Source organism: Eleginops maclovinus, chromosome 14, assembly GCF_036324505.1.
Source record: "Eleginops maclovinus isolate JMC-PN-2008 ecotype Puerto Natales chromosome 14, JC_Emac_rtc_rv5, whole genome shotgun sequence".
Classification (NCBI taxonomy): Eukaryota; Metazoa; Chordata; class Actinopteri; order Perciformes; family Eleginopidae; genus Eleginops; species Eleginops maclovinus.
The window spans coordinates 638802-654519 of NC_086362.1; the positions used below are offsets into that span (position 1 = coordinate 638802).

Genomic DNA, 15718 nt, shown 5'->3' on the forward strand with positions numbered 1-15718 from the left:
GAGGGGTCATGCGGAGGGGCAGTGCGGAGGGAAGGGTCGCTGGGGAGGGATACTGCGAAGGGAAGGGTCGCTGGGGAGGGATACTGCGGAGAGAAGGGTCGCTGGGGAGGGATACTGCGGAGGGAAGGGTCGCTGGGGAGGGTCGCTGCTACACAACCTCCTGTTCTTCCTGGGGTTTCAGAGGCGGTCAGCATCCAGACGCTGCATTACCACCTACTGGACGAATAATAAACCACCTTTCCCAGAAAACACTATTATAACTAACGGAAATATAATAACATAGAAGGAAAAAACAAGCGTCATCTCAAGGGAGTATTTAATGTTTGTGCTCAAGGCTCTGAGAGGGAGAGGAAAGCCCTCCCAATAATAACAAGTGTTTCTGTAAGGCAGGCGGGTTTATTTAAAGCACCTTCAACACAAGGCCATTCACAGCGCCTTAAACTGAAACACATTAGGAAACACAGGCACCAAAAAGCAGGGCGGATGAAGTCATCATAAAACAAGCCTTTATAGAATAACACAGGTCTAAAACACACGAGTGAAAGAGACAGTGTGAGATAAGTCTTCAGCCTGGATTCAAACGCACCTGCAAGGTTCTGGATGTTTGTTCAAAATATTTGGATCTGGATAACTGAACTTCTCCAGAACGCAGACCCGTGCCAGAAGACCTGTAGATCATTTCAATGCTGATTTAATCAGAGCATGTGTTTTGTGCTCTACGTTTGATAGTTACTGTTTGACCCTGAACGTTACTTCACAAATACAGAGTTCCTGAAGGAGCGAGCAGACAATGAATCGGCTTGAGGTTCACTCACAGCTCAGATAATAAGTTATTCAAACAAAATAATAATCTAGTTCCAAAGGTTTGAAAACATGGCGCTCCTCAGGGAAGAGCTCTGGGTCCTCCTCTGTGTCTGATCCACGGGGGAGGTCAGACGTCTTTAGCTGGACTTCAGGTCAGAACTGATGCTCTGTGGTGACAGCAGACATGACATCATCGTAGTCATCGTCCAATCCCTGCTCAGCGTGGGTGGGCGGGGTCATCACCACGGAGACAGACGGGTCAGTTCCTGCAGTCAGAAAGGAAAGGTATTACTCAGAGTTCTGGTGGAGAGGAAACACCTGCAGATGTGAGTGAGAGATGGTACCTGTGGGCCTCTGTCCATACAGAGACACCATGATGAGATGCAGTACGGGCAGAAGACCACCAGGTGGCAGACCACCCTAGACACAAGGTGGAGGGGGGGCGGAGTAGGAGGCAGGTTCATGGGGGTCGGAGGTCTTTCTGCAGGGAGAATCACACCTGGTCAGGTGAACATCTGGAGGAACGAGTCCTGAAATGAAAGGAGACCTCCTCACCTGAGACAGACAGCCGGCTCTCTGGAGACTCTCCTTTATTCTGGACTCTACACTTGTAGAGGCCTTCATCAGACCTGGAGACATGGTGGAGGGTCATGTGACCTGCAGACTCAGTCCTGAGGGAGACGCCATCTTTGTAGAAATCAGCAGGGAGGGGGGGGGGGCGGCCATCTTTGTTCTACAGATCAGAGTGACGTCATCTCCCTCCATCACAGGGAGGGGGGGACTCTGCAGGATCACTGGTCCACCTGAACACAGAGACAGAAACAACATGATATGTGTGTGTATTATTGTATGTACACACACATACTTTGACATACTTTTTACTTAGTAACGCGTTACTCTAATCTGACCACTTTGTTCAGTAACGAGTAATCTAACGCGTTACTATCTCCAAACCAGTACTCAGAGTAAAGATATTATCCAGGTCACTGCATTACTGTTCCTCTCATCCTCCTCAGTAAAGATGTATGTTTGCTTTCTTCTTGCATCTCGGGGAGGGACGGCTATGCGACACTTAAGTCAATGGAGGGGGGAGAGAGGCGCGTGTTGTAGCTGGAGACACAGTCCCTCCTTTGAGTCTGAGTCAGCTACAGATGGCAGTATTAAGGCTCTCTCTGTGCTGGAGACAAACTGTGTCTAGCTTCAAACACTACGTCAAATCTGAAGAAGCATTTGAAGTCGCAGCAAGGCACCATCAGACTACAGAGCAGGACCCCCCAGGTGGAGCGAAGCAGAGAGCTGCCACTAAAGCAGGAGGATGGAAGTGAGTCAGCGGGTAATACTCCATAAAGAGCTGCAGGAATGAGTCCTTAAAGCTGGCATGAGTTATGATTGAGCACTCACATATGAAACCTGAAAATGTAGTAATGACGTGGAGATAGAAACGTTCAGAGTGAAATGAGATGTACCGTTATTAATCCCTGTGGGAAAATTCAAGTGTTTAAGCAGCAACAGAGAAGAGGAACCCCAGGAGAGGTTCACCCAGGATATGAAACACACATTTCAATAAAAGATCAAAAATCTAAAAACTGAAAGAAGAAATACAGATGAGTAACGAGAGCATTGTTCAACATATCCACATGTCTGTGCAGAGAGAGAGCAGCTTGGTGTGCAGCCCGGTTACTATCAGGGGGTCTCATGGTGAACCCCTTGGTGTGCAGCCCGGTTACTATCAGGGGGTCTCATGGTGAACCCCTTGGTGTGCAGCCCGGTTACTATCAGGGGGTCTCATGGTGAACCCCTTGGTGTGCAGTCCGGTTACTATCAGGGGGTCTCATGGTGAACCCCTTGGTGTGCAGCCCGGTTACTGTCAGGGGGTCTCATGGTGAACCCCTTGGTGTGCAGCCCGGTTACTATCAGGGGGTCTCATGGTGAACCCCTTGGTGTGCAGCCCGGTTACTGTCAGGGGGTCTCATGGTGAACCCCTTGGTGTGCAGCCCGGTTACTGTCAGGGGGTCTCATGGTGAACCCCTTGGTGTGCAGTCCGGTTACTGTCAGGGGGTCTCATGGTGAACCCCTTGGTGTGCAGCCCGGTTACTATCAGGGGGTCTCATGGTGAACCCCTTGGTGTGCAGGCTGATGACTACAGGCTCAAAGGAGCCACCTCCTCCAGATTGTCCAGTTTAACTCCAACTACAGAGCTAGCCTTCCTCACCAGCTTGTTCAGCCTGTCAGCATCCCTTTGGTCGGTGTTCCCCCCCAGCACAAAGAGCACACTGGCCCCCACAGACCGGTAGAGCGTCTGCAGCAGCCTCGTGCACACGCTGAAGGACCTGAGCCCCCTCAGGAGGAAAAGCTTGCTCTGTCCCTTCCTGCAGAGAGCATCAGTGTTGTCTCTCCAAGTCCCAGGAACCTGTAGGTGTTCACCACCTCCACCTCCTCCCCCCTGATGGTGATGGGGGTTAGAGACCTCTTCGTGCTCCGCCTGAAGTCCACCTCCAGCTCCTTAGTCTTGCTGATGTTGAGCTGGAGGTGGTTGTTGTCACTCCAGCCTACGCAGTTCTCCACCAGGGCCCTGTACTCCTCCTCACTGTCGTCTGTGATGCAGCTGACGATGGAGGAGTCATCGGAGAACTCCTGTAGGTGCCGTGAGTTAGGGAATATTTTGCTTAGCTGTTGAAGCTTTGATGTAGTCAGGAGGAGGGAGTGCACAGCCTGGGCCCAAACTCTTACTCACTCCACCACCCCCGTAGAGAGGGGGTCTAAAGCACAGCCTGACTGTTTCCCGGCTCCTACTCGCTGGAGGGGCGGGCAGCTTGGGGGTGCAGGTATAAATAATAGGCTAGTTGGTTACTGGTGTGAGGTGGCATGAGAGTTTCTGATATCAGGTGTGTTTCATCGTTGATATGAACTTGATCACTACTGGATAGAGCTGGTGGAGGAAGACTATAACTCACTGTGTGGTGCTGGATAGAAAGAGGACTGTGGGGGGTAGAAGTCTGTGTCTCCTGATCGGGGGTATAGCACTCATTAGCGTGTAGGTTAATGTGGGTCAAAGGGGATAAGCTCGTCGTTGCTCTTGGACGCTCTTCTGGGACTGATCTTACTTGTATACAGGGAGTGTGAACCATTGTGGTTTCGCACTTGGAGACCACCCCGCCCCCTCTGAAGCCCCTCACATGGGATCAAACTGAGCTGAGTGACTTGCTGACGCGCTGGGGTTTATTGGGAGTTCATGTTGGTTTGTCTAACGCCGTCTCGTGCAGGTCTTGTAAATTCCACTGTAGCCGGTCTGGTCTGACACGTCAATCACTAACTCTGCGTTGTGTTGTGGGCAGTGGCGGTGCGTCAATAGTGGGCGCTTGGGCGCCGCCCACCCTGACTTTTTGAGTTAAAAAACGTTATATATACAACATAATTGAAATAAGAAATGTACCGTGTTTATGGGTTAAATGTGTATGGGAGACCACTGTCAAGAACCGCTAAAATGTGTCTGGACATAATATATTGCCATTCGCCTTTTCTGAGAATAGGCAGGTCGGCTACCGTCCGTGGGCGCCGATAACATGGGAGTCTATAGGAGAGCTTATACTTTTCTCAGTCATTTTAGCAAGGATAGCTTTTCATTGGGGGCTGAAACTTAGATCTGTGGGCGCTAATCTTTGCGCCCACAGCCAATGGCATTGTTTCTTAGTTCAATGTGACATTCTTAGATACGCGATTGGACTATTTCGGCGAATCAGCATCGTTATCATTCCCTAACCACAAGCGTAAAGAGCAGCACCGTAGCTAGCTGAAACTTAGATTGAGTGAATATGGCGACATCGATGGCTGAGAACTCCGTGCAAGCTCTACTTAAAACACTGTTTCATCGACTATCAGATGTCGAAAAGAAGAAATTGAAAGACTTGGGACCCGAGCGTCCGGATTTAAACATTCAACAGACGACCACTGATCGCGGGAGAACCTACACTCGGACTTTCTCCTCAAACTTGTATGCTAAGCGGAATTGGTTAGCTGGTTGTACAGTGAGCAATGCCTTTTTTTGTTTCCCTTGTCTGTTATTTCAAAGTCCTGGGACTGAAACACTTTGGACTACAACCGGGATGAAGGATCTAAAGCACTTCACACAAAAATGTAAGAAGCACGAATGTGGCCGCAGCCACCTAACCAACTGTCTTAAGCTAAACCTCTAAAAAAGTGCTATTTAAACCGTGCCGCCCAACTGCGCCCCCCCCGAAAAATGTTCACCAGCCGCCACTGGTTGTGGGTGATGTGGAATAGATGAGGAGATCTTCTGCCTTGCCAACCAAGATTTATTTTATCCAGGACTGTGTGGAACACAATAACATCAGTACAGCAACTTCACTTGATATCGTTAACATGCACACCTCTCCTCAACGGAACCTGAAGCCGACTGAGGAAAGTAGCGCGAATCTACCGGAACTAACGATGTCTAGAGTCACAAAATAAAAGCTCCCCAAAATAAATATACACTAACAAGTATTTACAAAGAAAATATGAATAGAAATGGATTATTGGTGAAGTATAAATATGATAAATGAATACATCGGTTACACACACAAATCCTCCTCTTCGGTAAGAAAGGAACAGATGTGGGAGTTTAAAGCAAAGCTGCGTTATTCAATCCATCAAAGCTTTGGACAGAGTTCCTCTACTGCAGCTGAAAGGATCTGACCATCTTACAACAGGAAGTACAGGCATTTTATACATCAGAACAGGGGAAGGGGGGGTCTGAGATATGGACATTTACATTACAGGATACTGAACAAAGGAGAGAAGGGAAGGGGGGGGGGGGGGCTAAATCAAGGGACACAGGCAGACTGTATACAATAAAGACACTACCATCACAGAGACACAGCCAGGTCTCTCAGGAAACGGATATTTCTGAGCTGATGTGGATTCAAACTGTGGAGCGTGTAACTGCAGAAGAAGCTCACAGTGACACGTTGATCAATAAATGGGACTATTAGACATTTCTACCATACCAATAATCGATCAGTCCAGATGTGAGAAGAACATTAGATTGCTTTCAGAATCAGTTTTGGGATTTTGACTCTAAGTCCTTGTGAGGCCTCATCCTAAGGTATGTTTGAGACCTTCTGTAAAGACCTGCGCCCCGTCCTGCACCCTGAGGGCCTCAGAGGCACCAGTGCTGGTCCTGGTACGGCCTGCCTGAGGAGACCAGGGTTGCAGAATCAGTCATAAGTCCTCGGTCAATTTGATATTATTTTATTTTCCATTTGTTCTTAGTCTATATATTGTTGGTAATAATGATAGACGTCATGTATTGAACAGAGTCCAAATCAAAGCTGACAGAACCAGATCCAGACAGAATAGGAATCAGTGTAAAACATGTTGCCCTGTTCCATCTGGAATCAGATCTTTATATAAGTTCATCCAGTTTCTCATCAACACATGTGGTGTCCTTAGACTTTAATTTCATTCAGAGTTATTATAATTTATCATTAGCAATACTTCCTGAAACCAATGTTAGAAAAAAGAAAATAACTGAAGCTCTAAACTCCCTGGTGAAAGCAGGATCAATATATCTAATATATGTTCTTCAATATGTTTGTTTAGTGTCAGGGTCAGGCAGATGAGACTAGCGGCTTCACTTCGCATTTTGGTTCCGATACATGACTCTCGTTCCCGCGGAGTGGTTTTATTTAAAGGCTTTTCACACTGCTAAGCACAGGATGCCTGATTGTTGGTGAGCTGTTGAAGCCCCTACTATTTGTTTGTATTGATAAAAACAGGCCTAAGGTCAGGGACCTTAATGTCTAGTTCTGCTCCTCACATTGTGTTCCCATTATAGACACTGCTTCCACCCAGTAAAGTTGAAGGCTGCACAAAAGTCAGGCTCCAATACAATCATTGTGTTCAGCTCCAACGTTTCAATCCATAGATTCTCATGTTACAAACACAGCCAGCTCTTATTGTTCCCTAAGGTTACGTCACCTTAAATGGAGTAATGCAAACCGGTTCAAATTTAGGGTTTTGATTTGGTTTGAAGTTTCTCAGCAATGGCACCCTCAGACACCCACTATCCTCCATGCTGTTCCATCAGTAATAAGACAGATGTGAAGGGGGTGCAGCTCTGCCTCCTGATAGGCTCTGGTCTTACATAATATCTGTTTCTCACCTTTGTAACATACGCTGCACACAGGTGGTACTGAGGCTGCTCTATTGAACATTAGCTAAACTATGTCATGCTTACATCATCTCCTGAGTAATTATTTCATGTGTCACACTGAGTAAGAAAAGGGAGGGAGGGGTCGACTACATTTAGTCATCTATTTGTTAAACCTATGTTTTGAGGAAGTGAAAATCTATTTCCTGCTAAACTAACACTCTTTATCAAACGGTAAATGGATATAACGTTTAGAGTCTCTGAGAAGGGGGCGTATCCACAGGGACCCTCACCTTTCACTACAATAACACGTATCTTCTCTGGACTGATGGTATATGACTCTTGGATGTTGAATGACTAACACAAACTTTCTAAATCTGTTTCAGGAAGCTCCCCAAGCAATCTGAGGGGCCGGTCCTCTTTCTGAAGTCAATGATAATGTGCTAATCCAATTCTTTGAGCTGTCATCTATCAGAACACATCCCTATCAGGTGGGGGGCCGATAACCAGGACAGCTCTCAAGGCCAAGGGTCGGACAGAAAGGGTCCACACTCTCCGGGTGCAGAGAGCCCCCCCCCCCCCCCCAGCCACCTGCAAGGAAGCACGAGGCCGAGGCGAGATAAGAGGGGTTTGAAATAAGGCTTTCGTTCTGATGAAGAAGAGTTTTAATCAATCAGCACCTTAGTGCTAATCCACAGTAGCAGGATGCCTTTGCACACCAGACACTCAGAATGGTGTCATAAAGAGAGGAGAGACTTTTATTTTCCACCTCTCGTACAAAGATGAACTCTGAATTGAATGAACAGTTTCCAGAAGTAGAATCAATGAATGAATGAATTGTTATGACACAAAAATCTCCTTTTAACATGAAAATATGTCAGAAAGTCTAAATCTATTTTCATTTTGTGTTAATATCCCGTTATTACACCAACATATCTTGATTAAACGTTTAAGTTAATCGTTATAACATAAGGATATAAAGTAATAATTAGGAGGTAAACTTCACTCTCCAGTTTTGTGAGAGTGAGTCATCTCTCCAACGGACGATCTCTGCCCCAACAACACACAGTAATACATCTCCCATCACCCACCGCGGCAGCTCTGTAGATCCGGCAGTGTGTCTGAGATGTCTCCGTTTCTACCGGGAGATTCTGCGTGAAAAGCACCGGAGAACCGGAGCCTCTGACGGTGAGGAGGAGGAGAGAGACTCGGGGGAGAGGGTGAAAGATCCGGGAGAAGAGAGAGAGAGATCCGGGTAGAGGAGTGGTGCTAATCAGGTGAAGAGAAGCTAACAAGCTAACACTGAGCTAACATGAGCTAACAGGCTAGCAGCCAGTATTGGTCTTTAATGTCAGGATCAGTTCGGAGTTTCTGTCCAGGTTTACAGGGGTCTGCTCGGGGTGTTCTCGGGATATGCTGGGGGTCTGCTCGGGATCTGCTGGGAGTCTGCTTGGGGTCTGCTCGGGGTCTGCTCGGGATCTGATCGGGGTCTGCTCGGGGTGTTCTCGGGATATGCTGGGGGTCTGCTCGGGATCTGCTTGGGGTCTGCTCGGGATCTGCTGGGGGTCTGCTCAGGGTCTGCTCGAGGTCTGCTGGGGGTCTGCAGTAATATAGAACCAGGTTTTAAGAGGAGGTCAAACATATACAGATTATAAGAAGACGGTATTGTTTTTATTCTAAAGAGTTTTTAATACTTTCCTCTGAGGATCAGGATGTTTGGGTTCCTCCTTTCTTCATAATACTCACATTATATCCCCCCCTTATCATTACTCACATTATATCCCCCCCTTATCATTACTCACATTATATCCCCCCCTTATCATTACTCACATTATATCCCCCCCTTATCATTACTCACATTATATCCCCCCCTTATCATTACTCACATTATATCCCCCCCTTATCATTACTCACATTATATCCCCCCCCTTATCATTACTCACTTTATAACCCCCCGTTATCATTACTCACATTATATCCCCCCCCTTATCATTACTCACATTATATCCCCCCCGTTATCATTACTCACATTATATCCCCCCCGTTATCATTACTCACATTATATCTCCCCCCTTATCATTACTCACATTATAACCCCCCGTTATCATTACTCACATTATAACCCCCCGTTATCATTACTCACATTATATCCCCCCGTTATCATTACTCACATTATAACCCCCCGTTATCATTACTCACATTATATCCCCCCCTTATCATTACTCACATTATATCCCCCCCTTATCATTACTCACATTATATCTCCCCCCTTATCATTACTCACATTATATCCCCCCCTTATCATTACTCACATTATATCCCCCCCTTATCATTACTCACATTATATCCCCCCCTTATCATTACTCACATTATATCCCCCCCCTTATCATTACTCACATTATATCCCCCCCTTATCATTACTCACATTATATCCCCCCCTTATCATTACTCACATTATATCCCCCCCTTATCATTACTCACATTATATCCCCCCCCTTATTAATCCTCCTGTGCTGCCCGCTGTGTGTCTGACTCTAACACTCAGAAGCTAAAGCCTGAAATAATGAAGTGAAAACAGGAAGTAAACCTGGACATGCTAACTGCTAGCTTAGCCTTCTGCTGCAGAGAGAAGGTCTGATCCCAGCCTTTGTGGCTTCCACTGGGAAGAGTATAATGGTCCCAGAGTGAAAGTGAAAACAGATGAAAGCCACAGTGGTTGAAGGGTTTGATCTGTAGAAGAAGGCCGACGTCTGCTGCTGTTAGACGGTCTGATATTCAGCTTTATACATCTGTAAGTGGATTACTGGCCATCGTGGTGACGTTAAACCTACCTTCTGTTTCCAGGAGATGGCGCCCACCAGGATGAAGCTGCGAGTGCGTCTGCGGGATAACGCAGCGGCGGCAGGAGGAGGCGGTGAACCGGAGGAGGAAGAGGAGCAGAGCCGAGGCGGTCGCAGCAGCAGGAGGAAAACCACCTCCACCCCCTCCTCACCTCCTCCCGCCGCCACCTCTTCAGCTTCTCTGCCGGCGCCGGAGGAGGCGTCGCCAGACTCGAAGTGCCCGATCTGCCTGGACCGCTTCAACAACCTGGCCTACCTGGACCGCTGCCTGCACCGCTTCTGCTTCCCCTGCATCCAGGAGTGGTCCCACAACAAGGCCGAGTGCCCGCTCTGCAAGCAGCCCTTCGCCTCCATCCTGCACTCGGTGCGCGCCGAGGACGACTTCAAGGAGTACACGCTGCGGCCGCCGCCCGCCAGCAGCAGCGTAGCCGCCACCGTCGCCATGGTGGCCGCCATGGCGTCAGCGGCGCGGAACGACCACCAGATGAGGCTGATGCTCCGGAGGCAGCGGGTAGCAGATGGCGGCGAGGCGACGAGGAGGCGGCGCAGGGAGAGGGGAGGGAGAGGAGGGAGAACAGCGGGGGTTTGGGAGTGGTACATCAACTCCAGACCCGTCCAGACACCGGAGGAGGAGGAGCACATCCGGGTAAACAGTCACTCTGTTGTTGGGTCTCCTCGGGGTCACTGCTGAGTGTGCTCAAGATGTGTAAATGGTCCAATCAGGATCAAGTATTGAACTCCCCCTGAATGAACTCCCTCTCTTGTTGCAGGACGGGGCAGAGGTGTCGGACCGCGGTGTTATCTTCGAGGGATTGTCGGGACTCGAGGGCACCGTGACGGCGGTCGCCCCTGACGACCGGGCTTCCCGCCGCCTGATGTCCCGCCTGGTGTCTCGGCGGAGGCTGCAGCGGGAGGGCGGAGTCGTGCGGAGGTTGAGGGAGCGGGAGACGGTGTCGTTCCGCCGCTCGCTCTACCGCAGCGGCATCAGAGTCCAAGGCGTCGTCGCTGGCACCATCACCGAGCAGCCGCTGCGTGACATCACGGCCGGCAGCTTCCGCGGCAGCCCGGCCCAGCTGGACCGGCTCCGGCCCTGGCTGCGGCGCGAGCTCACGGTGCTTTACGGAGTTCACACCTCGCTGGTGGACATCGTGCAGCGTATCATCATCGCGCGCCTCCAGCGCCACGGCCTGGAGGACACGCCCACCATAGAAGAAGAGCTGCGGCCCTTCCTGTTGGCGCGCACCGACCACTTCCTGCATGAGCTGGTCAGCTTCGCCCGCTCGCCGCTCGTTCTGGAGAGCTACGACCTGCAGGCAGTCTACGAGCCGCCGGACGCCGCCATGCAGCTCAACGACGACAGCAGCGACGGGTCCGTCATCGCCATTTCCGAGGAGGAGGAGGAGGAGGGGGATGATCGGCACGAAGACATGCAGACAGGAAGTTGCCTCAGTCTGGCAGCGTGGGACGACGAGACGCCAGGTCCCTCCTACTCCCTCAGCCCGGCCAATCAGGAGGCGGCAGAAAAGGATGAGGAAGAGGAGTGTCTGATCGTCGGGTACAAGAAGCCGATCGCAGAGCGGACACCGGAGCTGGTGCAGCTCACCTCCGACAGCGAGGATGAGGAGGAAGACAAAAAGAAAGTGGAGGAGGAAGACAAGAAGAAGAAAGAGGAGGAACTTCTTGCCGCCGCCGCCGCTCCTCTTCTTCAATCCCCCACAATCTCTCCCTGCACAGAGGAGGCACCGAAGGAGAAAGATGGCGGCTTGTGGTCATGCAGCAGCAAGGACTCTGCGACCCCCACAGAGAGAGACAGGAAGTCGGGCAGCGAAGCGCCGAGGAGAGAGAAGAGGAAAAGGAGGAGGAAGAGGAGCGGCACGTTGTTCAACCCGAACCGCTCTATGTTTCCCGCCATGATGCGCCGTCGCTCCTCCAGCGCCGAGTCCAGCCCGCCAAACTCCGACTGGGCCGCATCCTCTTCCTCGCCTTCCTCCTCCTCCTCCTCCACTTTCTCACCCGTGGCGCCGTCGCTGTCCCCCAACAACCACGGAGAGAAACCGGGCGGGAAGAGGAAGTACAAGAGCCGGCACCTGGACCGCGACGACAAGGACCCGACTTGGAGGCCAAGGGAGGAGAAGGAGCGCCGGAAGAGGAGCCGGGAGGAAGAGCGCAGGAAGGAGAGGTGAGGGAACACAGGTTTTCAAAATAAAATGCAGTGATTTTATAAAGTAATTGTTTTATTTTGAAGAACCTGTTTCTGGTCCTCCAGCAGGAGGCGAGAGGATCGGAGTCCCAGCGTGGAGATCATATACGAGGGGACCATCACCTCCAGCGCAGCCAACGCCCCCGCCAGGAAGCGGCGCAGGAAGCGCCCCGGCAGGACGCCGCACAGCAGGTGCTGAATATATTAATAAAGATATACATTATATCCCGTGTGTTTATGGAGGACTGATCATGTGTTTCTGCTTAGCTCTCCGGTCATCATCACGCTGGACAGCGACAGCAGCCGCGGCGCCGACAGCAGCTGCAGTAGCAGTCCAATCAGCAGCCAGCAGACCGTCGACTTCTCAGACCTCCCTCCCCTCCCATTGGTGCATTCCTCCGGCGTGGGCGGAGCCTTGAGCGCTGACATCGGCGAGCTTCCCATCGACATCCTGGACCGCGACGGGTCTGACGGGTCGGAGGAACCCATCGCCATCAACAGCGACATTGACGTGGAGAAGGTAGAGGCGGGGGGGTCTGACGAGGAGCCAATAGGAGTGGCCGATTCAAATGATGTGACGAATTCACAGCGCAAAAGGAAGTCGCTTTCCGACAGCCGTCTGTTAGCCCGGATCCTCAACGACCTGCAGGGAATCAACGCGCCTACATTCAACCCATTGACCTTCGAGCCGCATGAGGCCAGGGGAAAGCTTTTCAGGGACGGCGGTATCGAACATCGGGACTTTGACGCGCCGGCATGTCGTAGCGCTATCCACCCGCTACCTTATTATGAGCGGTTAAAAGACACGGAAGTTCCTCCTCTCCTAAAACAGGCGAGTCCCGTCAGGCCGTACAACAGGAACACGCCGCCGCCGCTAAAGCACAAAGACGCCGGGAGTCCGTGTCTGTCCCCAGTTTCTCCCGTAGACCTCCATTCAAATCCCACCAATGACATGCCTCAAGATAATTGCGCCATCCCGCCCATCTCACTGCTGAAAAAACATTTCACCAGCGCTCCGAGAGGAGAGCTGGCCTCCGCCAGTTCAGCCATTGACTCCCATCTTGCTAAAATCGGCATCCATTCCATGAGTCAGACACTTCCTGTTGACTCCCATCCTTCTCCTTCTGAAACTGGCTCCACAAGTGCTGCTAGCTTATCACATCTGGATTTCAACTCAATTCCTTCCACAAAGGAAACATCATCTTCACCCATTGACTTGCATCCTTTGAATTCTTCATCTCCCTTTGAATTCCACACGGCCAAAACTGGCCGGCCCAAAGAGAAGCAAGCCAACGCTGCCTCTAGGAATAAGACTTTGAGCACAGATTTCTGCCATGAATCAACCGTTGACCTCCATCCTTCCAGCAGTTTTCCTCCTGGGGGCCAGGGGGGAGGAGATGCTTTCTCAGGAGCTTCCTGTGACGACAGATCATCTGGTTTTGTTTCATCCATCGATGCGTTCCAGCCAGCTGACTCCCACTCCTCCAGAAAGAGAGAGACCTTCAGAGTCAGATCTGCGCCAACAACTGATCCAATCGACAGGTTGTCACCCATTGACATGCATTCTCAAAGTCCAAAACATACCGCTGACCTCCACTCTTCCAGTAAGAGCGATCACTTTTTGGAAAGTCTTTTAACCTCTAGGGCTAGCTCGGAGCAAAGCACTATTCCGAGAAGCAGCTTTTCCCCCATTGACTTACGTCCTTCAAGTCCAAAATGTACCATTGACCTACAAACATCAAGTAAGAAAGAGAACTTTTTAGAAAGTCTTTCAACTTCTAGAGATAGCCCAATGCAAACAGCTCCTAGCGGCATGTTATCACCCATTGACGTGCATCCTATAAATCCCAAATCTAAAGCTGACCACCACTCTCCCAGTAAGTGGGATAAATTGTCAGAAAGGCTTTCAGGATCATTGTTAGCACCGGCTACAAGTGACAGGTTGTCACCCATTGACTTGCATCGTAAAAGTCCCAAAACATCCGGTGACTTCCACTCGTTCAGCACAACTTCACAAGGACTGTCAGACAACAAAGCATCGTTATGTGTCAATCATGGGGATGCATTGCCTCATGGCCGCCTGACACCCGTTGACTTGCATTATACGAGTCCCGTGCCGCCCGTTAACTCTCATGTTTCTAGCTCTCGCTTGAACCACACAGCCTTAACCACCGCTACCTTCCAAACATCACGTAAAAAACGCAGTTTTCAGTCCGAGGCTACCGTTGACTCCCACTCAAAGCCTCAAAACCACCACCAAAGGTTCCCCACTGACGCTCTTTCACAAAATAATCTCCCCGTTGACTCCCATCTAAAACACTCTTGGACGGACAATCAGGTCACATCGTCCCGCCATGCCGGAGAGAGCCAGTGGAACTCACCCACTGACGCCCGTTCAGACCCGGCCACGTGGAACACACAGCTGGAATAATGAGTTGCTGGACTCTGGTTTTTAAACTGCTTTTATAAATGCGTTGATTCAAAGTTTGAGGCTGGTTCTGAGGGAACTCTTTTTTAAAGGATAAATTAGTCAACTAAATAAATTGTGTAAATGTTTATTAAAGAATCATCCGGACCTTTGGGATGTGACCCGAATCCTCACCATTGATCATCCCGGGAATTATCTAGAGATCTGAGAGAATAAACACTGACTTCTATCAAACATTTCCCAGTTTGGGATGAATAAAGTACTTCTGAGGACTTCTGATTGGTTTCTTTGACTCATTACTGAAGCAGCAGTGGGGGGATGGGGGGGGGGGTGGTTAGAGTAAACGGGGGAGTAAGCAGCACTGTAGTGGAGAGTTAAAGGTAGCTCAGTGTTGGCACTAGTTCTTTAGTTTATCACTAGGTTCACCCCGGTGTGTCGGCCAGAACAGCACTCAAGGCCAAAGGTCCAGTGTCCAGAAATGAGGAGCTGATATTTGACTTTCTTTATTCCTTCTCTTAATGGTCTGTGTGTGTGTGTGGTCTTCCTACAAGAGAAATGAGCACAATACATGAATATAAAGTCAACTGTGCATACATAAACATAACACTGCCAAACCTTACAACACGAAACTACTAAAACCTTTCACAGAATGTCGAACCCATCCAAGAGGCAACCGATGCTCTTATTCTGACACGCCACAGACATGCTACTTCTGGTAATCGGGTTAGTGAAACAATATGTCTAAAAGTTACCGGTAAACACTAAACATGTCACCGGAACCTCACAAACATTCATCCACATGAACTACAGCTTAATACCTTGATAATAAATACTAAGGAACAACATAAACGGTACTGTGCACAACACTCACCGTCATTCACGCACACTAACACCACACGGCACGCCGAAACCTCCCCGCATCTACTTGTACCGTCTGACCTAGTGGCCACGTCACACAAAGTACGTGAGCTAGCCCCTCCTCCCCTCATCATCTACACCCAACAACTGAAAGTACTGAACACCAACACAACTTTGGAGCCTTTTCTACAGCCGCCCCCAAATGTAATAATACATTTGCTCATCAATAAAGGCCACAAAGTGCTACGGCTGCGATGTCATCTTCTCCTGATCGAAGAGCAGGGAGGACCACTCAAGTGGAATAAGCAGTTTTGAACAGATGTGTTTTGAGCTGTGTTTTCAAATGGGGGAATGAATCCATGTCTCTGAGTTGGGGGGTAATGAGTTCCAGAGACGGGGAGCAGAGTGGCTGAATGCTCTGCTCCCCGTGGTGATGA

At 49.8% G+C, this 15718-nt stretch overlaps 1 protein-coding gene across 3 annotated transcripts; it reads left to right on the plus strand.

Moving 5' to 3' along the window:
* The first annotated feature begins 8053 nt into the window (after positions 1 to 8053).
* On the plus strand, positions 8054 to 14702 carry LOC134876088 (serine/arginine repetitive matrix protein 2-like). Of its 3 annotated transcripts, none has more exons than XM_063900936.1 (5): positions 8054 to 8143; positions 9800 to 10441; positions 10566 to 11974; positions 12062 to 12187; positions 12263 to 14702. In XM_063900936.1, exons 2-5 carry the CDS (start codon positions 9803 to 9805, stop codon positions 14424 to 14426), a joined length of 4338 nt encoding a protein of 1445 aa, XP_063757006.1. In that variant the 5' UTR covers positions 8054 to 8143; positions 9800 to 9802; the 3' UTR covers positions 14427 to 14702. The 3 variants fall into 3 exon arrangements, with proteins under 3 accessions (XP_063757006.1, XP_063757005.1, XP_063757007.1); XM_063900935.1 differs by having other exon boundaries at positions 8058 to 8232; XM_063900937.1 differs by having other exon boundaries at positions 8058 to 8232; positions 12065 to 12187.
* The last annotated feature ends 1016 nt before the right edge of the window (positions 14703 to 15718 follow it).

Coding starts and splice junctions, on each gene's coding strand:
- LOC134876088 (XM_063900936.1), top strand. CDS start 9,803: ATGGCGCCCACCAGGATGAAGCTGCGAGTGCGTCTGCGGGATAACGCA. Junction 11,975..12,061: donor GAAGAGCGCAGGAAGGAGAG/GTGAGGGAACAC, acceptor CTGGTCCTCCAG/CAGGAGGCGAGAGGATCGGA. Junction 12,188..12,262: donor GGCAGGACGCCGCACAGCAG/GTGCTGAATATA, acceptor GTTTCTGCTTAG/CTCTCCGGTCATCATCACGC.